This window comes from Kryptolebias marmoratus, linkage group LG19 (assembly GCF_001649575.2).
Source record: "Kryptolebias marmoratus isolate JLee-2015 linkage group LG19, ASM164957v2, whole genome shotgun sequence".
NCBI classification, from domain to species: Eukaryota; Metazoa; Chordata; class Actinopteri; order Cyprinodontiformes; family Rivulidae; genus Kryptolebias; species Kryptolebias marmoratus.
The window spans coordinates 13339799-13366098 of record NC_051448.1 but is presented as its reverse complement, the minus strand read 5'-3'; the positions used below and the strand labels follow the sequence as shown (position 1 = coordinate 13366098).

The 26300-nt window shown below is 38.0% G+C and overlaps 2 protein-coding genes and 1 pseudogene across 20 annotated transcripts in view; all 3 read right to left on the bottom strand.

The window, feature by feature from the left end:
- Positions 1-3201: 3201 nt before the first annotated feature.
- LOC108247677 (C-C chemokine receptor type 8-like) lies at positions 3202-4613 on the bottom strand. Its single transcript, XM_017435988.2, has one exon. The coding sequence runs from the start codon at positions 4611-4613 to the stop codon at positions 3654-3656; it is 960 nt and encodes a 319-aa protein (XP_017291477.1). The 3' UTR covers positions 3202-3653.
- A 1391-nt stretch (positions 4614-6004) lies between these two features.
- On the bottom strand, positions 6005-9334 carry LOC108247684 (annotated as a pseudogene).
- Positions 9335-9428: 94 nt separating this feature from the next.
- The window catches only part of LOC108247682 (clathrin coat assembly protein AP180-like), a 32927-nt gene continuing 16055 nt past the window's right edge, over positions 9429-26300 (bottom strand). Inside the window, exons 10-27 of one of the 19 annotated variants that reach the window (XM_037981636.1) lie at positions 25979-26052; positions 24952-24957; positions 24154-24166; positions 23926-24056; positions 23504-23577; positions 23266-23280; positions 22560-22730; positions 20947-21045; positions 19491-19727; positions 19183-19245; positions 18784-18870; positions 17579-17644; positions 15539-15625; positions 13289-13350; positions 12498-12551; positions 12258-12341; positions 12068-12178; positions 9429-10803 (exon numbers count right to left, since the gene is read on the bottom strand). In XM_037981636.1, the coding sequence (XP_037837564.1) occupies positions 12092-12178; positions 12258-12341; positions 12498-12551; positions 13289-13350; positions 15539-15625; positions 17579-17644; positions 18784-18870; positions 19183-19245; positions 19491-19727; positions 20947-21045; positions 22560-22730; positions 23266-23280; positions 23504-23577; positions 23926-24056; positions 24154-24166; positions 24952-24957; positions 25979-26052 (1410 nt within the window). In that variant the 3' untranslated portion in view covers positions 9429-10803; positions 12068-12091. The remainder of the gene's footprint in view (positions 10804-12067; positions 12179-12257; positions 12342-12497; positions 12552-13288; positions 13351-15538; positions 15626-17578; positions 17645-18783; positions 18871-19182; positions 19246-19490; positions 19728-20946; positions 21046-22559; positions 22731-23265; positions 23281-23503; positions 23578-23925; positions 24057-24153; positions 24167-24951; positions 24958-25978; positions 26053-26300) is intronic. The other 18 variants (XM_037981638.1, XM_037981639.1, XM_037981641.1 and 15 more) reach the window with 18 other exon arrangements.

The following is a 26300-nucleotide window of genomic DNA, read 5'->3' as shown; positions in this document are numbered from 1 at the left end:
TGTCACTCTCCACCTCCCCAGTACTTTTCCTGTTAGGTCTGCCACGCCCATCTCCACCTGCTTGTAATTATTCTCTCTCACCTGTGTCCATTTTCCTCATTATCCTCTGTCTTTAAGTACCGGTCTTTCTCATTCACTACTCATTGGATCATTCCGCTTTGTCTGCTCTTTACCATGCCATGTCTTGCCCTTCATCTAGTTTTGGATTTAGTTTTGTTAGTCTTTGCTGCCTCGTCAGCCCTTTTGTTTTTGTCTGTTATTTAAGTTAATAAATTACTTTTATTTTCTTCCATCATGAGTCTGCGTTCTGGGTTCGCCGCCTTAGTCCCACCTCGTGACACCAAAAGGCAAGTTTGTGAGGTCAAACACACACACACACACATTCATACAACACACACCACATCGTCTTCCACCGCCTCTCCACACACACATACACACACTTTCCGCTGAGTCATCTCTCTCACTCCAAAAAAATGCCGCCTGATTAATCTTCTTCTTGAGGTAAATGTATGAAAATGCCACAGTAGAATATAAAACAGTTCCATACAGGGTCTCTGTCAGCAGCATGGCTTTTAGAATAACACTGAGGTTGGCAGTATTTCATTTCCTGATTTTTGGTCAGCTGTCGAATCAACAAAGAAGGGATGGACTGTATGAAAGCAATCAGGCAGAGCATAACCAGAATAGATCTTATTTGTACTTGATTGCACTTCAGAGAATGAACCACAACAAGGTAGCGGTGAATGCTTAATCCAGTCACAGTCAACATGTTGCCACAAAAACTGGAGTGTGAAAAGCCTGCTAGAAGCTTACAGGACACCAGCTTAAAGTGGAGAGCAAACAGCAGTGCAGTGACAAGATGACTGAAGTCCCAGGAGTTATGAGGCAGAATAGTAGGTAGAAGTTGCCATAGTGGAATTATGTTGATCCATGATACGTTTTCTGTCAATGCTGTGCTCTGACAGTGGTAAATGCGCAGGTACATACAAAATAAAATATTAAATGTGGTTTTGAGAAGTTTCACTTTATTGCAGTTAAAGATCAAGATAAAAAAATGCTAGTTGTGACTGAGATCTTATCTAAACATCACGGTTTTAAAATTAGCTGCATCAGTGTGCAGGCTATGGCTTTAAGTCCTGCTGAATTTGTTTATTGTCATATCAACTTTATTCTTTTTGTACATTTTAAAACAGCTGAATTTGGTCAAAGTACTTCACAGTTATTGCAATAGAAAAAAAAATACTAAATGAATTGTTACATGCCTGCAGACAATGTGTTATTACTGTAAGATAGGAAACAAAAGCAAACAAAACAGAACTTTTTTGAAGGACTTCTTCAAGGACCAGATGACTGGAGTCCCACATGAGATGAGGTACAAGTCCTGGATGTCAGGATTTAGGGTTATTGTTTGTTTTCATGTTTCAGTTTTGGGTTCATTGTTTCTTTTATTTTGTCAATTGGTTGTCTTCATGTTTTGTTTGTACTCCTTGTGTCTTTGTGATCCTGTCATCATTCACTGGTCCTTAATCTTTCACTTGTTTGCCTGCCACGCCCATCTTCACCTGCACCAAGTTTGTAATTACTCACCTGTGTCCTCTTCTCCTAATTTCCTGCAGCTTTTAAAACCTGGCCATTTCCCTCCGTTGTCGTGTTGACATGCTGTCTGGGTCCTCCCATGGCTTACCTTGCATATTTCATTCTTGTTTGTGTTTTGTTTTTGCTGCCACATCAGCTTTTGTCTTTGTTTTTCATTTATTTATAATAAAATAGTTTGTTCCTGGAGCTATCAGCATGAGTCTGCAAATTGTGTTCGCCTCAATCTCCACCCTCACCTGACACTGGAGAGGTGAAGTTAGAAGTGACCACAGTGGAACAAGCTGATGGTACGAAATGTGCAGGCAGATACAGAAAGAAAAAGGTTAATGTGGTCCAGAAAGATTCCGCTCTAACGATGTTAAAGAACTTTTACACCAAAAGGAAATTGTGACACTAATGCAAAGGAACTGAGATCTTATCTATATATCACTGTTTCATTTGTACCTGCATCGTTGTGCAGGCTATAACTTTAGGTCCTGATGAATTAATGTACTGTCATGTCACATTTAATTTAACATATACATATTTAATCAAAAGGTCATAAATACAGTTAACTAATATCACAGTAAGATAAGAAAGACACAAACACATACAAACTGTTTTTGATGTCTTGAGACTTCTCAGATTAGTTTAGTTTTGAATCAGTGGGATCAAAATATGTACACAACACATTTTGGAATTTATTGTTTTACCACTTTATGCAAATAAACAGATTTGCTGTGAAAAAAGCCAGTGTTCTTATAAGCATTATCCACATTATGAATGCAACATTTAGCATTTTGTAGCATTGTCTTGTATTACGCAGAACTCCAATATCTAATGTATTTCCATTCTGGGCATTGCTTGGTGAGCTCTTTGGTGAGATCTGGATTCCAAAGTGTTTTGTTGAACAAAACTTACAGAGTAACAAATCAGAGTAAACCAGACAGGTTCCAAAAGCCTGTCTCACAAAAAGCATTTAGTCACAGAAAGCATCCTCACATAAAAGTACACAATCTCCAACTATAGTCCCAACCTCTTGGGTGGACTGGTTTCATTACCTGCTGCTTATAGAGGATTCAGTACAAATATGTTTTAACTGAGCCAGAAGTCCAAATCTCAAAGACTGAACATAAATGATCTTTGTTCCGATTCAGGCTCTCAGGCACAAACACTTAACAAATATTCTCCCAAACACATCAAAGCCGGTATAGTTTCTTGTTTAAAAAAATGAAAATAAGAAGTGAGATGTTTAGGAAAAAAATACAAGTGAAAAAATACTGATATTGATAAACTAAAGAAAATCAAAGATTGACAAGATATTATTTAGGTGACATCAACTTTCAGGACTCTTGACAAGAAGATCAACTATATACAAAAAATAAATAATCTACAGGAAATTTGTTTTTGTAAGCAAAAGACATTTTTTTATGTATGTTAACAAGGTTAAACAAAAACTCCAATTTTGAATTGAAACATAACTTCTTCAATGTCTGTTTTTGTTTTAGTCAGATTCTGTTTCATAAGTAACTACTGACATAGATGCTCATTTTTCCTAATAAATGAACAGCAAAAAATATTTATTCTTCTCATTATTCATCTTTTCCTCTGGCCAGGACAGAAAAAAACCCACAAAATTAACTTTTCACAGTCTGAGATAAACAGTTGCATTATTTCAATCCTTTTATATAAATAAAAGTATCTGTTGTGGAAATATTTTGTATTTAATTTTACTTTTTCCCCGCCTCTCGCACAGTGACTGCTGGAGATAGGCACCATCTCCCCGCAACTTGGAATAGAGAAGTGGGTAAAGAAATTGGATGGATGGATTTAACTTTTTTCTAATCATCAAAAAAACCTATATTTCTAGCCAAGGTTGAGGACAAGTTGTAATTATTGTACAGCTGATTTGAGTCTTAATGGTTTCTCAACACTGGATCATTACACTGGAACTAAATTCAGCTTGCTTGAAAAAATGCAGTTTTATAAAGTTATGCAGCTAAGCATTCTTTTCTTTTGACATAGTAAAACAACAGATTTCCAGTTTGCTGCTGAGAACGAATAACTAATTGTTGGCATTATAAAATTTCTTCAGTTGTGTTATCTGGGGTTTGGGAAATTCTTTGGTTCTCTTGCATTGGTTTCTTTTTTGGACAAAGGGAGCACATTTTGTTAGAAGCAAAAGCATACAGGAGTGGATTCAGGCAAACATTTACAAATGTTACTGCTTCAGCTATTCTTCTATTGTGTGTACAAAACTTTAAAAGTCCCTCATGTTCGAGACAAAGGCCTGTTATGCCCAACACATTTATGATAAAACATGGAAGCCACAAGATAAACAAGCTTACAATGATGCTGGTAACCAGTCGGTTTGTCTGAGGATTGTTGAAAAATGCTGCTTGATTAATCTTCTTCTTGAGGCGAATGTATGAAAATGTCACAATAGAATATAAAACAGCTCCACACAGGATCTCTGTCAGCAGAACAGCCATCCTCTGGACATCAGAAGAATACTCAGGTTTGCAATGGATCCTCTCTTGATCTGTTTCCAGCTGCTGAACCACCAAAGAAGGGATGGACAGGATAAAAGCAACCAGCCAGAGCAAAACAAGCATCACTCTTATTTGTACTTGATTGCACTTCAGACGGTGAACCACAACAAGGTAACGCTGAATGCTTAATCCAGTCACAGTCAGCATGCTGCCAAAAAAACTGCAGTGTGAAAAGCTTGTTAGAACCTTGCAGGACACCAGGTTGAATGTCCAGCCATAGAGAATACTATGAATCCACAGTGGAAGGGTCAGCAGACAGAGCAGGTCAGACACGGCCAGATTCAGCATCAAACTCTGGCTCAGGCTGGACAGGTGCTCCCAGTTAGGTCTGAGAATAATGACAGCAATGTTTCCAGGAAGTCCAACGCTGAAGCAGAGGGAAAACACGACTGCAGGGAGGAGACACCTGGGGTCCCAGGTGTCATGACGCAGAATTCCTGGGGAAGAGGAGTTAGAAGTTGCCACAGTAGAATTCAGCTGATCCATGCTGCGTCTTTAGATAAAGTTGTGCTCTGAAGAACTGATAGTAGTAAATGTGCAGCTAGCCACAGAAATGAACTAGTCAATGTGGTTTTGCAAAGACTCACTTTATTGCAGTTAAAGATCAAGGTAAAAAAAAATGCAAGTTGTGACGCCAATTCAAAGGAACTGAGATCTTATCTAAACATCACATTTTTAAAATTAGCTGCATCATTGTGCAGGCTATGGCTTTAAGTCCTGCTGAATTTTTGTACTGTCATGTCAACTTTATTCTTTCAGCCCATTTTAAAACAGCTGAATTTGGTCAAAGTACTTCAGTTATTGCCATATAAATTTAAAACTAAATGATTTGTTATATGTCTGCATATTGATGCAGACAATGTCCTATTACTGTAAGATAGGAAACAAAAGCAAACAAAACAGAACTTTTTTGAAGGACTGCAGGGACCAGATGACTGGAGTCCCACATGAGATGAGGTAGAAGTCCTGGATGTCAGGATTTAGGGTTATTGTTTGTTTTCATGTTTCAGTTTTGGGTTCATTGTTTCTTTTATTTTGTCAATTGGTTGTCTTCATGTTTTGTTTGTACTCCTTGTGTCTTTGTGATCCTGTCATCATTCACTGGTCCTTAATCTTTCACTTGTTTGCCTGCCACGCCCATCTTCACCTGCACCAAGTTTGTAATTACTCACCTGTGTCCTCTTCTCCTAATTTCCTGCAGCTTTTAAAACCTGGCCATTTCCCTCCGTTGTCGTGTTGACATGCTGTCTGGGTCCTCCCATGGCTTACCTTGCATATTTCATTCTTGTTTGTGTTTTGTTTTTGCTGCCACATCAGCTTTTGTCTTTGTTTTTCATTTATTTATAATAAAATAGTTTGTTCCTGGAGCTATCAGCATGAGTCTGCAAATTGTGTTCGCCTCAATCTCCACCCTCACCTGACACTGGAGAGGTGAAGTTAGAAGTGACCACAGTGGAACAAGCTGATGGTACGAAATGTGCAGGCAGATACAGAAAGAAAAAGGTTAATGTGGTCCAGAAAGATTCCGCTCTAACGATGTTAAAGAACTTTTACACCAAAAGGAAATTGTGACACTAATGCAAAGGAACTGAGATCTTATCTATATATCACTGTTTCATTTGTACCTGCATCGTTGTGCAGGCTATAACTTTAGGTCCTGATGAATTAATGTACTGTCATGTCACATTTAATTTAACATATACATATTTAATCAAAAGGTCATAAATAAAGTAACTAATATCACAGTAAGATAAGAAAGACACAAACACATACAAACTGTTTTTGATGTCTTGAGACTTCTCAGATTAGTTTAGTTTTGAATCAGTGGGATCAAAATATGTACACAACACATTTTGGAATTTATTGTTTTACCACTTTATGCAAATAAACAGATTTGCTGTGAAAAAAGCCAGTGTTCTTATAAGCATTATCCACATTATGAATGCAACATTTAGCATTTTGTAGCATTGTCTTGTATTACGCAGAACTCCAATATCTAATGTATTTCCATTCTGGGCATTGCTTGGTGAGCTCTTTGGTGAGATCTGGATTCCAAAGTGTTTTGTTGAACAAAACTTACAGAGTAACAAATCAGAGTAAACCAGACAGGTTCCAAAAGCCTGTCTCACAAAAAGCATTTAGTCACAGAAAGCATCCTCACATAAAAGTACACAATCTCCAACTATAGTCCCAACCTCTTGGGTGGACTGGTTTCATTACCTGCTGCTTATAGAGGATTCAGTACAAATATGTTTTAACTGAGCCAGAAGTCCAAATCTCAAAGACTGAACATAAATGATCTTTGTTCCGATTCAGGCTCTCAGGCACAAACACTTAACAAATATTCTCCCAAACACATCAAAGCCGGTATAGTTTCTTGTTTAAAAAAATGAAAATAAGAAGTGAGATGTTTAGGAAAAAAATACAAGTGAAAAAGATATGGTATTAGATATGGTATATAGGCCTCAGTAGTGCCCTTGAAACACTGGTGCACCAGCTGCATCTTTCTTGCACTTATTGTGAACAGCAAACCACAGAGTCTACAGCTCTAAAAATATTTTTTTATGAAACACAAAACACAAATTATGGCCACAGCTCATCATAGCTGGAACCCTCACCACTGACCTCGACTTCGAAGTACAATATTCAAAACAGGCACAGAATAAAAGCAGATATACTGGGAAATTGTTGACATTACCAAAAAACTAAACAGATCAAACAGATACAAAATAAGACTATTTTTGTTCCTTTTACATTTTTCCTAATTGTCTAAAAATACCTTATTTTACAGAGTATGAAACCATAGGTGCCTCAGCAAAAGGAATATTATTTAGTAAGTTATATAAAGTATCTCTTCTGTGGGCAGAAATAACATCTTTAACTGTTGTCATCATTAAAGTTCGATATTTGTCATCTCCAATGATCTGGAAATGTTTTCCATCTGCTGCGATGACTTTTTTTGGCAAACAGAGCAAAATTTGCGAGACGTAAAGGCATACAGGAGTGGATTCAGGCAACTATTTATAAATGTTAGTGCCTTGACAAAATCCCATGTGTCTGTGCAAAACTTCAAAAGTCCCTCATTTTTTAAAGAAACAGCTGACACACCCAACACATTTATGGTAAAGTATGGAACCCACAGGACAAAAAAACTTACAATGATGCTGGTAACCAGTTGAGTTGTCTGAGGATTGTTGAAAAAGGCTGACTGATTAACCTTCCTATGAAGGCAAATGTATGAAAAAGCCACAAGAGAAAGTGAAAAAAATCAGAACACAGTCTCTGTCAGCAGCACAGCCATCCACTGGGCATCTGAATAATACTGAGCTTGACAGTCCAGCTTTTGTTGATCTGTTGTCAGCTGTCGAACCACCAAAGCAGGGATGGACAGGATAAAAGCAACCAACCAGAGCAGAACCAGCATCACTCTTTTTCGTACCTGGTGGCACCTCTGCTGGTGAACCACTAAGAGGTAACGCTGGATGCTTAACCCAGTCACAGTCAGCAGGCTGCCATGAATGCTGCAGTACACAACATATGTTAGAAGCTTACAGCCCACCAGACTGAATGTCCAGCCGTAGAGGAAAGTATGAATCCACAGTGGAAGGGTCAGCAGGCAGAGCAGGTCAGACACGGCCAAATTCAGCATCAAACTCTGGCTCAGGCTGGACAGGTGCTCCCAGTTAGGTCTGAGAATAACGACAGCAATGTTTCCAGGCACTCCAACACTGAAGCAGAGGGAAAACACCACTGCAGGAGCCAAACCTCTGAAGTCCCAGGAAGAATGAGGCGGAGGTCCAGGAGAAGACGAGAAGTTTGAACTTGCCACAGTAGAACTGAGTTGATCCATGCTGCGTCTTGCAGGCAAGATTGTGCTCTGAACAGCTGATGGTGGTAAATGTGCAGTCAGCCACAGAAGTGAAATGGACAATAACGTACTGAGCTTTTTGCTATAAAATACTCTAGAAAGAAATAACCTTTTGCCACAAAGAGGAAGTAAAAGAACAAATGATGCACCAGAAATGGGTCACTGTCTTGTCCTTGTATATAATGCCAGCGAGAGAACAACCATAAGTGACAGAGCTTTAAAAATAACATTCCGTGAAACATGAAAAAAGATTAAAAAGAAAATGAATTGTTTTTGCACAAAGCAGAAATGTAGTCTTTTTTAAGATTTAGAAGGCTGTGATTTATTATAAGTTGAAAACATGCATTTCTCTGCATGTTTACTAAGAGTAATTTAGAATAAAAACATGATCAAATTATCCTTCATCCTCCTGGGCCGACTCATCTTTGCTGTGAGCCTTTATTTTATCAGTGTGGGAAAGATTTTGTTCGAGTGTCTCTCATAAATCTCCATTTTATTACTTTTGTTCATTTGTTTCTCATCCCTGAAAAAAAAAAAAAAATGCTGGAAAGTTTTTCGGAGGGGATTTTTATCACTACTTTATCACTACAACAGAATTACTGTATTACCTGAATATGTGCATTTTCCCCAATATGACTGTAACATTTGGTGTTTAGTATTGTCTTTTTTGCAACAAACCCAAGCTCAGTTGGTCAGACACAGAACAGAATAAAGAGAAGAGCAGCCTGCTTCTCACACACCGAGCATCTATAGAAAATAGAAATGGGTAAACAGGAAACCACAAACTTCAAAGTTTTAAATATCTGATTCAATGCACTACAGCCAGCCCTGTTACCAAGAAAATCACTATCATTATTGGACAGTTGCTGTCCAGAGGTTTGTCTCCTCTTGCTGGTTTCTGCACATTTTACAGTGCCACCAGTCAATGTTCAGACTTACACTTTTTTATTTGAATTGCGTATCTTTTTGCAAGTGATTATTTATTAGTGCACCCAAAGAAAAGTTCATTATTTACTTTTTAATTTAAAACTTTTTGTCTTTACATATTTTAGATTTTCTATTTATCTGTTATGCTTATTTAACATTCATAGATTTCTGACAGTCTAAGTTTAAGTAGAAAGTAGAAGTTGTGGAGAGTCAAGGCCTCAGTGGGGCCCTTGAAACACTGGTGCATACATTTTCACAAGCCCTTGACATAACTTTCAAATTATTAAATTAAAAAATAAATGTTATCTTGTATTAGTTATTTCAAAGAGATGTAAAATATTTACCTTTAAAACTTTGTCTTGTTCATATCTTACCTCTGTCAATCTCCACCACAAACAGTTTTTCTAAAAACGACTCTTTTATAAAACATACATTTTTGTTTTCAATATTTTGACTCAATTAACTGAAACAAAAACAAAGAAGGGAAACGTGATCAACCACAAAGGTCATTTCCATCAGTGTGCTCATCTTTTATTGTTTCTACTGTGGACTCACATGCAGGTGGGGAGGAAGGGCGATGCCATCCATTGTAAAAATCACAAAAAAGAACAACAACAAAAAAACAGCCTTCATATGAATTCCAAAAAACGTTACGTATCCACATTCATTTACTTTTTATGTGTCATACTCATTTTTTAATTTTTCTTTCAACAATTAATACCATTTAATGCCACAATGGATTAAGATACAGTTACTTTTTAAAGTAAGTAACGCAAAGAAACATCCAGTGTACATTTGAGTGATTTTTGCAAGTCTTTAAGACTTCAGAGACAGAAACAACCCGAAAAGAGCTGAAACACCATTACCTTTATGTCTTTCACATTAACTCCTCTTGTGTCGATACTGAGACAGGGACAGAAGCTCGCTGAGAGTTAAAATGCCTCCCACTTTGACCTGTGTTGCATGCTATCATGCAGTATCAAGTCGCACCAGCAGGGGGCGCAACAGAACCCATTCTGGCAACATTTCAATTCAATGCCACTCCTTGTTACAGAGAAGTACAAAGAAGGGGGAAATTTCTGTCTACTCGTCTTTTTTCTTATAATTTAAAGTAACTAAAAATATATATTTTTCACAATAAAGATCACTGAAAATATGTATTATCTATAATTTAAAAGAACCTAAAATGCATATGTTAATTTGAACACAGTTCACAAATTTTTGCATGTTTCATAGAACTCCAAAACAATAAGAAAAGTAAAAATTTAACTGAACGCTGGTGTGTTCAGTTATAAGTCTGGGTTAACAGTGCAAGTTCAGTTATGTTGCATTCTGATTAAATGTTTTCCAAAAGTTTGAAGTACACAAGTGGGAGGATGAATGACCAAGCAAACATGGGTACAACCAAGTTTTTAATAACATTAAACATAGCTCAGTATTAGTTTTAGGGGAAGAGAGGCGGGAGTAAGGGTTAGCGAGTGAAGTTACATTGAACACAGTCCACATTTATTAACACAGTCCTCATCTTGGAGATGCGCAAAGAAACCAACATATATCCACCATTCCAAATCAGCTGATATGCTGAATGAATCTAAATACACATTGATCAATTTTTTTTGTTTAGTTTTTCCATAGTATATTAAGTAAAGGTTAACACTGTAATACACACACCCACACACACTTAAATTTTGTTTTTCTGTATCTAGTGTTCATATTCACAGTTGTGCTACAACATTAGATAAGGGGGGGGGGGGTAGGACTGAGGCTGGTTAGAAGTTAGAGGGATAAGATCAAGAGAAGATGGCTGGTTGGCAGAGAGAGAGAGAGCGGGGGGGAAGTGCAGACATCCATATCCACAGAGCTCCAGACACAACGACAAACCTACAGAGGAGGTAGAGAATAAAATCAAGACTGTTAAGTGCTGTTGGAAGGTAGTTTGCAAATTTAGGGCAATTTATAGTTTTTTTTTTAAGTAAGTGTACATACATATATCGTCTGCTGCTTATCTAGGACCAGGTTTCCAGGGCAACAACTTCCTAGATTCCCAGACCTCCCTCCCTCAGCTATAAGTCCTCCAGCTTGTTCTTTGAAATTCCCAGGCATTCCCAAACCACCAAAGAGATATAGTTTGTTCAGGGAGACCCTGATCTACTCAGGACCTCATCCTAATAGGGCACTTCCAAAACACCTCTCTAGGAAGGTATCCAGCAGACAAATCACCTCAACTGTGTCTCTGTAATGTGAAGGAGCAGTGACTTTTCTCAGAATTCCTCACCCTGATCCTAAGGACAATCACTTCTTACTTGTGATTTTGTTTTGTGTTGCCACTGTATACCTTATGAACATTGACCAGAGTTGGTGACTCTCCCTCTCTCCCATGACTGTCCAAGTACAGTGTCTCAATCCGCTTATTGGTTTCCTTCCTTGTTCTACTCTGTCTTGTAAACAATACCTCAAAATACTCAATACTCTCTACTCTCCAACAGTCCTGAGTCTTCTTCGCTGGATATTTTGCTTTTTGGGGTCTCTACTGTTGTGTGGTTTAGTATTGTCTTGCTGGAATATCCAAGGCCTTCCCTGAAAATGACATTACTGTATCTAGATGGGGGCATATGTTGTTCTAAAACCTGTATATGCTTTTCTTCATTCTTTTTGCCTTTCCAGATGTGAAAGCTGCCCTTGCCAGAGCCACTAACAACTTTGTTTACAGACAATAATTTATGGACGTGTTCCTGAGGACATGCAATAATAGAATCAAACCCAAAGGGGCCCAAAGATCACAGGAATCCACTACTGACTTTCGGCCCTGTTCTTTGTACTAGATGTTTACTGTGTTGCATTACCATTAAAATATGGGTTTATGCAATTTGAAAACCATTGCATTCTGTTTTTATTTACATTTAAACAACACCCCATCATTTACAGACTTGGGGTTGTACAAAACTACTGCACTGACAAACATTTTCGCCGTTGGCTCTTCCTGTCTTCAGCCTAATATATGAATCATACAGTATGTGGTTAATTATTTCTGAAGTAACAGACTATCCAGCTCCATAATTAATAGTAGTGTGAATTCCACTAATGTTGCAATGTAGGTCAAAAACTGTCTGGATATTTGTTTTTTCTAAAAACACAATACATGTACCTTAGGATTTATGGGTCAGGCAGTCTACATAAAGTCCTTAATATTGAGGTCATCCAGAGCGTTCCTGGGTGGCGGGGGCTTTCTGGGGCTCTGGGCCATTCCAGGAGACATCTGCAGACATCTTATTTTCACACTCACCCTTGTTTTGCATGTATGAAGTTTTAAATGAACATTTCTAGAAACATATTACCGGTGCTCCTGGGGTCGCTCCAGTGGCAGGGAAGCCTGGCCTGGCCATGGGCATCATGGGTGCCCCGGCAGCTGGTGCCCCAGCCTTTCACAGATAAAATGAAGAGATGAACACGCAGTAAGATAAAATTGTTTGCCATCTGATGGTTGTGTGAGGGACACCTAAGGGGCTGATTGTCCATCGATATCCAGTAATGTCCAGACGGAACATTACTGGACTGGACTTGAGTGGTCATCTTACCATGGTGAAGTTGGGGTACATCCCTAAAAAAGGAGCAGCACCCATGGGTGTGGTCTAAAGGTATGGAGGGGAAGGGATGGAGAGCAGGGGTTGGGATGTTACTGTACTACATATAACATAGACAGATATGCCAAAAACAACAACAACAACAAAAGACCTTAAAAACATATGGGACCAAAATAAACTTGTGTTTTCTAGTAAAACTCAAAAAAGATGTTGAAGACAGACAAAAAAAGCACACAAGAAATGAGGACAGGTCACAACACAAACCCCTCATTTCAAGTATAAGGTCATATTTGTTTTGTAGCATGCAAAAAAAGTTTTTAGAGCAGGAAATAAGCGTGTAGCTTTTAGATAAAAGTGTCAAATCTGTTGTTTCCAAAAATACTTCTCTGAACTCATACCAGGCTCAAAGGAAATCACATCTTTTTCACAAGAATAAGAAGTTGTTTCCAAGCAACACTTCAGTTTAGCAGTATCATTTGCCACTTCATTACTCTCCAGTCAGATTCCAGATATACATTTTTTTTATAAATATACCTACTGCACCTACTATATAAGGGGCAGTAATACATGTTTAAATAAGATTCATCTTATGTTTGTATACTTGTTATGAGGCGTAGGGAATATGACATTTTGTATTCATGCATTCCTCAACCTTTGAGTGTCTTAGGTCAACTGTAACACCTGGAAACTGGAGAACCAAATGAAGGCTTAGAGAATGGTGCTACAGGTGTGCCCTGTCTGCCATGCGGCTCCACTCCATGCTATAAGACACAGACAACATTTACCATGGGAGCACCCCAACTGGGGGGAGCTACCTGAGGGGCCGCTGCAGTTCCCATTGTGAGGTCTTAGACAAAGAGAGAGAAAGAGAAACAAGTTCTGCAACATCATTGCTTCCATTCGCGTCTTTGTGATACATTACAGTGCCACGCATTACAAAAAGTTCCAAGTTTACATTCTCAGGAAACAGCTGAGTCTTTGTTTTCTTTCACAGAGGAGATAAAAAAGAGGCTTTAAAGCGATGACAGGTTTAATGCTAGAGCTGGAAACTGATGAGCGTTGCTTTGCATAAAGATTGGAGAATTATCAACAATAAATCTCTATAGGATGGCAATTAAAGAATAAAAAAGGACATAAAAAGTACAATTTGTGGTGGAACAGTAATGGATGCAACCGACCTCGTAATTATTGTACATTACTGTGTAAAAGTTTTAGACAGGTGCAGTAAAGAGAAAAGAAAAGGCTAAATCAAGTCAATATTTGTTGTGAGCACTTTTCTTTGCAAAACAGTATAATTTCTTCTTGATAAAACCTGGACACGATGTTTGAAAGAACTCAGCAGGTAGGTCGTTTTAAACATCTTGGAGAACTAACAGAATTTCTGTGGATGTTTCTGGCTCAAATCTTACTTTCTCTTCAAGTAACCCCAGAAATACTCTCTGAGATCAGGGCTCTATGCAGGTCATTGCACCACTTCCAGGTCTACTTGTTCTTTAATGTGTTTAAAATGACTCTTAATGACAGCGGCTGCATGTCTGGGGTCATTGTCATGCTTCAGCATAAATTTGGGGCAAATCAGGTGCCTATTTGATGGCATTACATGATGGATAAGTATCTGCTTCTTTCTCTCAGCTTTGAGGATACTGTTAAAACTGCTCAGACGATCATTACTGTACCTCTCTCCAGCCTTTCAACTAAAAAACTGTTTTCTGCCACAGCTAAATATTTATGATTATAACTCAATCCAGATCACCTGCTACCATTTTTCTATACCCTCGTTCTTATATTTTTCTTGATAATTGAGCTAATCGGCCGTGTTTATACATGAAGGTATGGGTTTCTGGTAACAGTTCTTTGAAAACGACCACTTCTAGCTTCAGATAGTAGATGGCTGTACCTTGCTCCAACAGGTTTCTGCCACTTCTGAGCCGATGGCATTAATTAACATGTTCCAGTTTTGAAAGGAAGTAAGAGTGGCATGTCTTTCATCTAGGTGTTCTTGATCAAAGTCAGTATCTATGATTTTTAGCAATGCCCATTTCTTTGACTGGGAGAGACTTTGCTGATGCTGTATATCAACCTTGTGTCTTGTTTCTTTGCTCCGTCTTGCTCTGGTGTATGACCTGCAACTAGAAACAGTCTTCTACAACCCCACCTTGGTAGCAGAGGAGCAAATGATGATCAATAGCAGGCATTTGGTATAATTAGTTCACTTGACTATTATTCTATAAAATTTCTCACTTTGTGCAGTGAACCTAGAAGAATCGATGCAGCTTTGAAGGCCACAACAAACATCTATTTGATTTAGACATTTTGTACTCTATTAGCTTACTTTGCTTTTTTAAATCGATTTAAAAGATAGGTTTTAAAACTGTAAAAACATTTTTACTTTACAGCTATACTTTTTCATACATGCCTGAAACCTTTACACAGTACGTTAGTTTAATAGCTTTAATCTTTATGCTAAGCAGACTGCCTCCTGCCATTTGGTTTATAGTTTCAGGAATTGAACACCATTATAGTTTTAGGAATTGAACACCATTTAGGAATTATGCTTGTTATTTTCCTGGTAGATAGATACCATAGACAAAAAGTATAACTTTCTTCTTTGTAATTTCCCAATCAGCAGTAAGCTTAATTTGCCAAAGAAACTCTCAGACTGTGAGAGGAGAACAACTAGTCTGACTCTGTCCAATGAACCTGCCTTTAACACACAGCAACCTTGTAAGTGTGCCTTTTTAAAACACTGAATAACTTTACTTGTATTTTGTAAAAAAGTTTTGGCTTGTGGGGGTCTCCAGAGATGCTTATGACTTTTTAATAAATGGACCGAGCCAGACTAGTTCCCAATGGACATTACTGTGCAAGTTATCTGCCTTTATTTACAGCTTTTTAGATTATAACTTTATTTTAATGTGTAAGATGTATCTAAATCTCCCCCATAAAGTAAACAAATGTGTTTCTCAAACTGTCAAACGCTTACATTTTTAATCGTTATCATCTTTAAATCAAAATGCATCTAAATGACTACTTACTACTTGCCATGTTAGCCATGGAGGTATCAACATCGCCCGCTTGAGGGGTCACAGTGGGCTTCATTACGTCCCCTAGCCCATCAAATACTACACCAGGGAGAGGAAGGGAGGGAGATGTTAGCGTCCTTCAGTGCGAGCTATCCTCACACTCTACCACAACTCAGCAGGACTCCTTATTAGCAGGGATTACCATGACAACCACTACACGTCTCTATGACAACTGAGAGAAGAGCACTGGAATGTGGACAATTTGGAGAGTTGGTATCGTCAATACAAAATAGGGAAAGTGTAGTGATTTATAATTTTTGTCACATTTTTTTTACTCTTGTGCAGACAAAACAATGTTAAAATACTGTCATATTTATTTGAGCAGTCATGTCATGATAGTTTATTGTAATAGGTAACTAGATCTTTGCATTATTAATATATATATATATATATATATATATATATATATATATATGTGGGACACATACAGTACAAACCCAAGCGCACCTGATTGTTTTATTGGTTAATGGTTGAGACATATTTTGAGGGTGTTTTAATTATATTTTTGTGAATTGCTCCAAAATTTGTCATGAGGGGGAAAAGAGCAGCTAGAATGAAGGCAGACTGCATGTTAAAGCCACACTTAATAATGTGAGTATTTCACCGAGATCCTCTCTGTAACCATCAAGCATCTGGTGGCGAAGGGGGGACAATGCAGCGTGGCTCGTGCTGCAGCACTGCAATGCAGTGCGGTGCACTGTGGGAAATAAGCGTGGTAAAGAGCAGGGGAACTCACCCAATCAAATGGCAGGAAGCAAGAAATGAGCCAGCCCAAGAGCCAGATGGAGAAAGAGAGCAGGGCAGATTGAAGGAGAAAAACAGAGGATAGCAAAAAGCAGAAATGCCGGAGTGAGAAATAAATTAAGCAGTGAGGTTCTTAAAAATAGTGGGTGACAAAGATTTCATTAAAGGTTAGCGTATGAATGAAGAAAGAGAGGAAAAGAGAAAGAGTTGAGCCTTAAAGCAGCAGTATTGCAGACCATCTTTACTATAATATGACATCAGTGGCGCAGAATGAGATGACCATGATTCAGGTGAACTGAGGCTTGCGTTTCCATAGCAACAACCACTTGATGCATAGCCCTGAACTATGGAAAACTCTGAAGGAATTCCCCATCCCAGAGGAGAAAAGAAACCCAGTAGTAGTATGCAGATGAGGATAATTAACGACAATGATAACATGACCATATATAGATATTTTTTAAAATTCAATAAAATTAATGACTTTAGAGACACTGCACCAAGAACAACCAAAACTCATGTTTCATTAAGTGCAGTTTGAAGTCCAGATTTGCAGATAAATTAAAAAGAAACAGACAAAAATAGACTATTTTATTAACCTTTACCAAAGTTAATAGAAACAGTGACGGAGACATGCTAAAACTGTGAAACATGTTGTTTGAAACACCCATTTAAACAATAATGATGATGTCTTTAGTGTTTTAAAATGTTGTAAGGATATTAAAAGATCAATGAGAAGGCATCATGCGCTCATGGGATTAGCAGGCAAACAGGACGACAAGATAAACAGAAATATGCAAGATGTTTGTCTCTAATTTATAGTAAAGTTTGCAAATTCCAAAAAGGAGGCTGTGAACAGGAGGCTTCTCAACCTCCTAAATTGTGCCTCACAATATCTGTTAAATATAGCTTTAGCGTTCTGGGCGTTTTAAAATACTGCTCAATTAAAAAAATTAACCCTAAATATTTTGTGTTAGTGGTGCATGCACCTAGTTTATTTAATTAATTATAAGTGTTATAATGAAATGGCAACAAACATTTTTTGACACCTATTATATAAACAACCAAAGACAAGTTTAAATAATTATTGTCTAACTACATGGAAAATATTTGCTAACAAAGAGGTCAGAATTACTGTCCCAGCTCTGATCAGTGCTGCCTTAGTGCCTTCTGTCTAAAAATCAGTAAAATGTCTGCAACATGTCAGCCTTCTGTTAGTGCACATGCAGGCTGGGACTTTACAGGATTTACCTGACATCAGCTCAGAACCCGGAGCAGCAGGAGCAGCAGCTGCTGAGGCGTCTCCTCCTGTGGACTCTGTGGCAGGTCAACGAAAACATGACCACACCAGGTCAAAACACGTTCAGCCGTTCCCATCGCAGCATGGGGGCAAAGAAGGGTAAGAATCAGCCTTCTGTTCCAACACTAGTGATTTCAGACAAAATGTGTTTTGGTTAGAAATTATGATTGAATGTGTGAAAAATATAACATTGTGAATTCAAAACACACACACACACTCCAGCACATCTATTTTTTAAGCTGCCAAAATATACATGTCCAATTTCAAGCACACTCTTCATTCATTAGAAAATCTGTTCAAAGTTGCTTTTTATAAAAGTTGATCAAACTAAGTCCAACAAGTGTCAAACTCACACCCCATAGGCCAGATATAACCCTTTCAGCTTTTTTATTCAGCCCATGAAACGATCATGTAAATGTATTAGAACTGACCCACCACTCTGTGACAGATCGAGTCTCATTGCGTTTAAAAACTGAGCATACTTTGTGCAAACGTCTCATGGCAGTTAGCCTACATTGAAGTCAAGAGCAACAGAGAGTCTGCCTAACAATTTTTTAACTACTTTAAGTAAAATGTTAGTAGCCGTATTTTTGGATTTTTATTGATGGGAGTTTCTTTTTAACTGATTAGACAGATTGTCATAAAATATATCACTATAAAAATATTAAATTTAAACTGCTGTCTTTTTAATTTTGAACTTTATGCAATATGTTATGTTTGCTTTAGATGATAAAAATTTCTAAAAAAAGGTCAATAATTTCAGTATGAATATTTTAACACAGTACAACTAAAAATCAAGATCAGTTTTTTATCTTTTTTCAGTAAATAGGGACCAAGTTTGGCCCTTGCCTAAGACTAAGACTTGCCTAAGTTTTTCATTTTGTACTTTCATGTAACTGAGTTTGATATTCCTGCTTTAGAAAGAAACACCTTAGCCAAAGTCATCACTCCTATTTGATAAAGAAAGTGACTTTTTCTACATGACCAAGCTTTATTTCAACATTTTTATTGCTATGGTTCAAGAGATGTACAGAAGATGCAAATAACTCAGTGATTTCAAAGTAAGCACCAATCATTACATTTTACACCTTTAAAGGGGTTATCTGAAGAAGCAGAGACAGACAATGAGGGCAGGCAATCAGCTTGAGTTACCCACCACCAAACAAGCTCAAGATGGCTCCTGTGTCAATTTTGGGTGAGGGTGCTGAGGAGAGAATGGGTGCAGGAGAACTGAACACATCCGCTGGAGAAGGCAAGGTGGAGATGATGTTTAGAACCCACACTTTCACAAAAAAGCACTCAGACTATAACAGTGATTCATTATAATGCACCACCAGTTGCAGTTGCAGTACATGCTGGAATGGGAAAGGAGGTAAGAGTCATTTACTAAATGCTTCAGACAGCTCAATAGCTTTTAGCTGACCTGTAAGAGAGCAATCTCATTTTCTTTTTCTGTTCCCTGATCATAGCCAAGGACAAAACTTAAAGGCAGACAGAGCTGGACAGGATAGAAGAAGATGCACGCAAGATGACAAACCGAATGCATTCAGGGTACCTGCTGAAAACAAGTCAGCGCTGGGAGATGTGTCCGTTTGAGACAAGCCTGAGTCAAAAATATCTAGGAATACATGCACACCCCAAAAAACAGAATAGGTAAAATGGTCAAATTCTTTAAAATCATGATGAGGCTCAAACGCAGCAAAGTTACAAACATATGCACAAGAAACAAAAAAAAAAACAACAAGAGATAAGTCACATCAGTGGGGGAGAGGTGTTCAAGCAACATCAGCCCAGAGAGCCAGAAAGATGCAAATACGTCAGTAAAAGACAGTGATATGAATGCAGAATGACACATCTCTTTACCGCTGAAGAGATCGGTCACAGGGCTGGTGGTGTTTGAGCCTGACACGGTTGCAGTGGTGGTGATGGTGGAGGATGTGGAGGTAAAGAGCGGTGAGGGAGAAGGGGAGGAGGGGGGTTGGGTCAGTCCAGAACTAAAACAGGCGTCCAGTGAATTATTGCTCTCCACTGTCATCGTGCCAAAAAGATCGAGACCTGAAGAGGCTGCGTTGGCACTACCATCCGAAGGAGCAAAAGGGTCTTTTTGGGCAGAAATGGGGGTTGGGGTGAGAATGAAATATAACACATGGAGGGGGAGAGGTAGGGGGTGTTAGACATCGACTCTGACACAAAACAGATGACTTTAATGACTGTAGTACAAAAGTTTCAGGCAGTTTTAGGTGAAAGGGGTCTAATTAGCCTTTCTCAAAAATTACAACATCATTTATTAAATGTGAGACTGCACAAAATAACAAAAACAACTAGTAGATTACCCTAGATTACAGCACTTTATCTAAGATTATTTTACAATTCATGGTATTATTTAGGCATTTTTGCTTTACTTTGTGTGCCTCGCACATTTGCATAGTTCTATACCATATGATCAATGTAAGGGATGAAAATAATACTGCTACCATGAAAAGAAGATAAAGAAAAAAGAACAACCGAGAAACGACTGAAAGAGAAAGTATGCAGGTCTCCAACAAACTCCTGCTTTAGTGGAAACATTTATCACATAAATAGCATCTATGATGGAAAAAAATGATAGCTGGAACAAATAATAAACACTTTCACCATATTAACCTTCACATCAAACCACAACTAAAATGCAAAAGCAGGGGACAATAACAAGGAGCTGACTCCAGTAAAGAAAACTCAAAGAGTTCCTGCTACCAAAAGAGAAAACATGGGCAAAAATATTGCCTGTAACTGTAAATATAACAATATTAGTCCTAAGAGTCAGAGTTAGTAAAGAATAGTGACTCTATCCTCGGCTGTTCCTTCATAAAAATCTAAGACGAACAATGAATACACACATAAACAAGCACAAACAATAATGCAAACTTTTGTTTTTCATTTCCCCAAACCACTTGTAAACAAAACACAACATTTTAAAACACAAAAACATTTAGTTTAAGTCAGATTTCCTTTTAAAGTCACATAACCAGAGCACTTCCTGTCAGCGAGCCAAGGTCCTGTGATGAACTGGTAACTTGTCCAGACTGCACCCAATTTAGTTAGCTGCAGATTAGGTTACTATTTCATTTAGATTGTTTCACACATGTTATAACATAGAAGAATAAAGCCAAATAACTAATGGTGAAGAGTAAGAAACACCACAAGAGAAAGGAAAAAGAGATGCAGTAGCCCTCTTTACACATGCGCCACTCACTCAACACACATTCATCTATCCAAACAGCCATTCTGAACACAATTACACCTCATAAGCAGACAGACAGACAGATGTTTGGTCACCCACCAGCTCCAGCGTTTGTGGCTGGGGTGGACGTAGCGGCAGCCCCGCCCTCTGCTGCCGCAGCAGTGGCCTCAGTGGCAGGAGCAGGTGTTGCAAAGGCATCTGAAGTTCACGCAAAGCCCAGGATGGAAAAGCCAAAAGAAAAAAGAAGGTATATAGATGAAAGAAGAAAAGAAAAATAGTCAAGAAATACCAAAAAAAAGTAAGTAAATGACGGCAAAGGTAGAGCATTTCAGCAGAACATTTAATTAGCACCGGTTGTTAGGCTGTATGCAACCGTGAAAAACGGTAACTTACAGCATTGTTACGTAACATCAATGACTGACAGGTGAATGGATAAATGGGTAAACAAACAGGAGGCACTGTACAACAGGATTAATCTAATGCACAAAGAGCAGTCTAAGCCAGCTATCTACGAATGTTACAGGTGCCAGCTGTGGCTGTGGCCATGTAATAGCGTTTGATAGCATTGCTTTTCACCAAGGCCAAAGCAAAGCATGCCAGCCTATCAAACAAGAAGCATGTGGAGAATGTTTATATGTTCATGAATACATGTTGCGTGTTTCTAAAATGATTTTGAAGCTAAATATATGTGAGTATATGAGCTCTGCCTCAGCTTGTTGCTGCTAGAATACTATTGTTTGTCTGACAAACCATTAACTTTGGTATTTTATCATACATTTAACTGAAAAAATTGGAGCAAATTGGGCAAAACAGGCTCTAACAGGCTGCTGGTAATTTTGGCTAAAAAAATTGGTTCTTTGTTAAGTTATATGTCAACACAACAGTGTTTCTGAACCTTTTTATGTCTGATTGATTCATAGGTAACTTAAAAAACAACAGCAAATAAAAATTCTGGAAAAGGTCAGGTAATGAAAATGACTGAAATAGGAGTAAAAACTAAAAAGTTCTAAAAAGAACTATTGGTCTAAACCACCTAAAAGAATAAAATAAACCCTGGCTAATAGAAGCCAAATACAAATAGAAGGCAAAAGATTCAAGACTTCTGCACATTGCAGTGAGCTAAATAGGTTTCTTCTGCTTGGAATGAAGCCACAAAATTTTAAAGTGTATGCTGAGAAAAAATAAATAAAATAAAATTGGTTTCCAGAGAAGTCAGTTTTTAAAAACTCTTTCTTGGATGTATCTATGAGTGGATTTGGAGCGTTTTAAAAATAGTTACATAGCAGCCGTTTTTACTGGATTTTCTACGTCTGTCTCACTTTATCCTGATTTTGTCACCACTAGAATTTTTAACTGGTATTAAAATAATTAATACCTGAGAAAAACCTTTAAAATTTATCAAAGAAAACAACTAATTTTGAGGGAATCATTTTGCAAATGATTCTATTTTTACCTTATTGGTTGTTCTACAAATATCATTTTTAAAATGTGGTTCATAAATGTTGGAGTTTATAGTTTTGAGCCAATTTAGAGCTGAAAATGAGTGAGATATGCAACTGCTTTTTATGATTGTTTTTGTTTACAAGTAAACAACTTTTTCTTTCTTTCTCTGAGCATGTTGTCATCTGTGTTATCGTGTTGTGAGGTGAATTTTAAGGCTGAGCTTCCCAGAGTGATTCCTTTTGCAGAGAAATTTCTGGAAGCCCACTGACCTCCCAACAGATCCGTATTGGCGGCACCAGGGGAAGTGGCGGCTGTTGTGCTAGTGGGAGGAGCTAGAGAGCCTCCGGGTTCTGCCGCTGCAGGAGTGGGCGTTGCTGCTGCAGAGGAGGGGGCGGGCTCTGCGGTGAGTGGGGGTTCAGATAGCAAGGAGTCGCCCATTTCTGCCAACGGGGGGTTTGAAATCCCCAAGTCAAGGCAGCAAAATAAACCACAAGGGAGGGGGAACCAAAATAACCAGTGGGGTCACCGATGTGACGGAGAAAAGGAGAGCCAAAACAAAATTCCAGTCAAACCAAAACCATTCAAGATCATTTGGAAGTGATTGCCAAAAAACAAATTAAAGTCGCAAAAGAATCCAATACCACCCAGTCACAACCAAGAAATTATATTTAAAAAAAAACAACCAACCAAAATAGCCCCCGTTATAAACCAAAACCAAGACAATGGAGTATGTGGAGGAAGGGGAAAGAGAAGGTAGAGAAAAACAAAGAGAGTACTCAGACTAAAGAGAACAGCTCGAGGAGACAAACAGGGAGGCAACCATGCAACACTGCTACTCTAAACTCTAATTTAACGCTTAGTTTAAATTCAAACATTACTATTGACTTTGAGTCACTTTGTATTAGTTAAAAAAGACTTTAAAATTATATTGTTCTAGACCAGAACTTACAGGTGAAATGTGGAGGAGATGCTTACCTGATCCAAGGAGATCTAAGGAAGCAGAAAAACAAAGAACAGAGATTTTTGGCAAGAGATTTTTGAGTTTAGAGCCAAAGTTCTCAGATAGCTGATGTTTCATCTCTAGTCTGCAGATATTCAGTTACACTGGTGAATACAGTGAATAGATTTACATGTTTTTGTGTCAGTTCTAGTTAGTTTGACTGAATAAATGCTGATGAAGCAAAAGCAGATTTGACTGGAAGAATCCACTTACCTCCCCAAGATGTCGGGGCGGCTGACGGTGCTGAGGGACCAGAGGAGGCGAGAGGATCCAGGTCCAACAGAGAACTAGAACATTAGATTGTTGGGGTTATTATTCGGTTTGATGTGTGATTTGATTAGTTACTTTTTATGAAGAAATGCACCTGTAACTTGTACTTATACTTTGATTATATTATGGTATCAATGTCTTATTGTGCATAAATAAAAATAACACCAAGGATTGACATATAAAGTTGATAAAACAATTTAAAATAAACTATTTTGTCCCATTAGTATTATATACAATTTACACATTTCTATATACAGTATTCAGCATTTCTGCTATTTGTGGTATAAGTAATTTATACAAAATCAAAGAACTAAGAAACACAGAAAGAAGAAGTAGGGTATGAAAAGCAGTCTTTGAGAACATACTCTTCAGCTGGTTCAGGAGCAGCAGCACCAGCGGCAGGAGCACCGTCCCCAGGAGGAGGCTGAAGTGTGGGGACAGCGTTGGAAGATTTGGCAGGAGTTGATGTCGGAGACACGTTGTTTGTTGGAGACCCCTGGGAAATAACACCCTTTTTAAGTTGGTGCATCGGACAAAAAATGATCAGGAATAACAACACCCAAAAAAAAAATCTTTTCAACTGAGCATCTTACCTTTGTTGGAGACCTGAAAGTGGAAAAGGAGTGATTGTCAGACATTTGTTGAAAATAGGTTGCTCTGCTTGACACAGACTAAGACAGATGGGTCATTTGTCTCAGGAGAGCAAACAAATATAAATTACATCACATGTGATCATATGAAGAGTTAATTTCCAAATAGACATAATATGTTAAAACTACACATACTAAAAAAAAAACATACAAAGAAGACTGATCAAGGCAGTCTGAAGTTTGAATTAAATCCTACTTGGAGAAAAAACCCTTCATGTACTGATTCACATTTCATACGACAGAACACATGTGACCTAATATGTATCAAAACATGTGTCCCAGTCACAGATCACACATGTAATCACAGCACCAGTACGCACATTTCCACATGTGAATCAAGTTAGTAGTAACTCATTAAAACTTACGTTTAATTCTGGAAACACCGAAAAGTATTCACCAGACCCTTCTTTTCTTTACACTCAAAAAATAAATCACCGAAAGGTTACACCTTCTGTTTTCTGTTGTAAATAATTGACTTTGCCCTTGTGTTTATCAGTAACGTTTTTATATATCTTTATGTCTTCTGAAAATGTTGATGCAGAGCAAATCTTTAAAAATAAAAGCATGCATGAGTTGCATCAAACAACAATACAAGTGCGTAATAAACACTCAGAGGACATAATTCACATGTGAATAATGTGCAAATTTACTTTTGGGTGTGTTGGGGTGACAGTAAAAACATCATTCATCATTTTTTTTTTAAGCGGTAAACTTTAAACAAAATGTACAATATGCGCTCACCCTTCACTGGTGTTCCCAAATCAACACAAAAGAGAATAAAAGAAAGGAGGGGTTAAAGGAAATGATAGAAATTTCTGTTTCTACCAACATTGCACTTCGTTTCATATTATACAAAATGACATTTCCTCATCCTCTTTTATGATAAAGCGAGTGAGCGTGCAACAAAAGCTATTAAAACATGCACTCAGTTGTCATCCAGAAAATGTGGCTTTGAATGAGCAATCAGAACTTCAGTCAGACTGGGCTGTTAAAACTGAACCCTTATTCATTCATGCCCCCTGCAGGCATGGTCCATTTCTTATTTTTCCTTCTTTCTTTTTGCCACAGAAGACCAAGCCTTCTGCCAGAAAGAGGCATTGGCAGCTCATTTCATTAAAGCTACAGACACCAAAATAATTTATCCAGTGCAAGAGACTGGTGCTGCATTTTGAGGTTCATTCTAAGGACACATTCTAGAGCTACCTGGGGTTTATATTATAGTGACACTTCAGATTTTTTTTTATATTTTAAGCATCCACACAGTCATCAATTTTCCTTTACATGGTTATTCAGGTAGATTCATTATGATATTCCTGCTGGAGAGATACAGCTAGATGTTCCTTCTGCTACTTGTGCTTGCAAAAAACAAAGGATTTATGTAAATGACCATTTAATGCAAAACTGACAGCAATGCAAAGGTTTATCAAACAGCATTTACATGAACTGCTATGAATGTTTTTAAAGGGTTGTTTTTAAATGTTAGTAATCCACTTTGATCTGCATTGACTCAAACTAACCATTAGCTTCTGTTCAGAATGAAACTATTTCTCCAAACATTTTAAAAGCTATCTACAACAGGTAAGATACGATTTCTTCACAACATTTTAACAGAACCCTACTTAAAAAGGTCTGAATTATCACTGTAAGTAAATAAAATGGACATGTTTCGTGAAAATAAAGAGGAAGGCGGAATTACAGTTTTAACTTAATAACATTTTCATTCTTGGAACTTCTGATGTATTTCAAAGAAAACAATTTTAAAACTTACCCCTTCTTTCCACCTTTTACGTCTTCCAGACCGTTCATGTGTGTTTCCAGAGACTCCAGGATACTGCTGGGAGCCTGACAACAAATCACAACCTGGAGTCACAAACCGGAAGTTACTCCGTAACTATGGTTCTGTGAATTCCTGGATGACTGCCAGTGGCAGTAAACAAAGTGGATATGTCTCCTTGCGCTCCGTGCAGGTCGAGAATTAATGTAAACAAAGTCACGCACGTGACACGTAGCTCACCTGGGCGTGCGTCTATAAATAGCACGTGTGAGGCTACGTTCGGCCTCTTCGGATCTTCTCGCGGGGAAGAAGTTCC

Excerpts from the sequence above, each read along its gene's own strand:
- LOC108247677 (XM_017435988.2), bottom strand. The coding sequence starts at position 4,613 with ATGGATCAGCTGAATTCTACTGTGGCAACTTCTAACTCCTCTTCCCCA.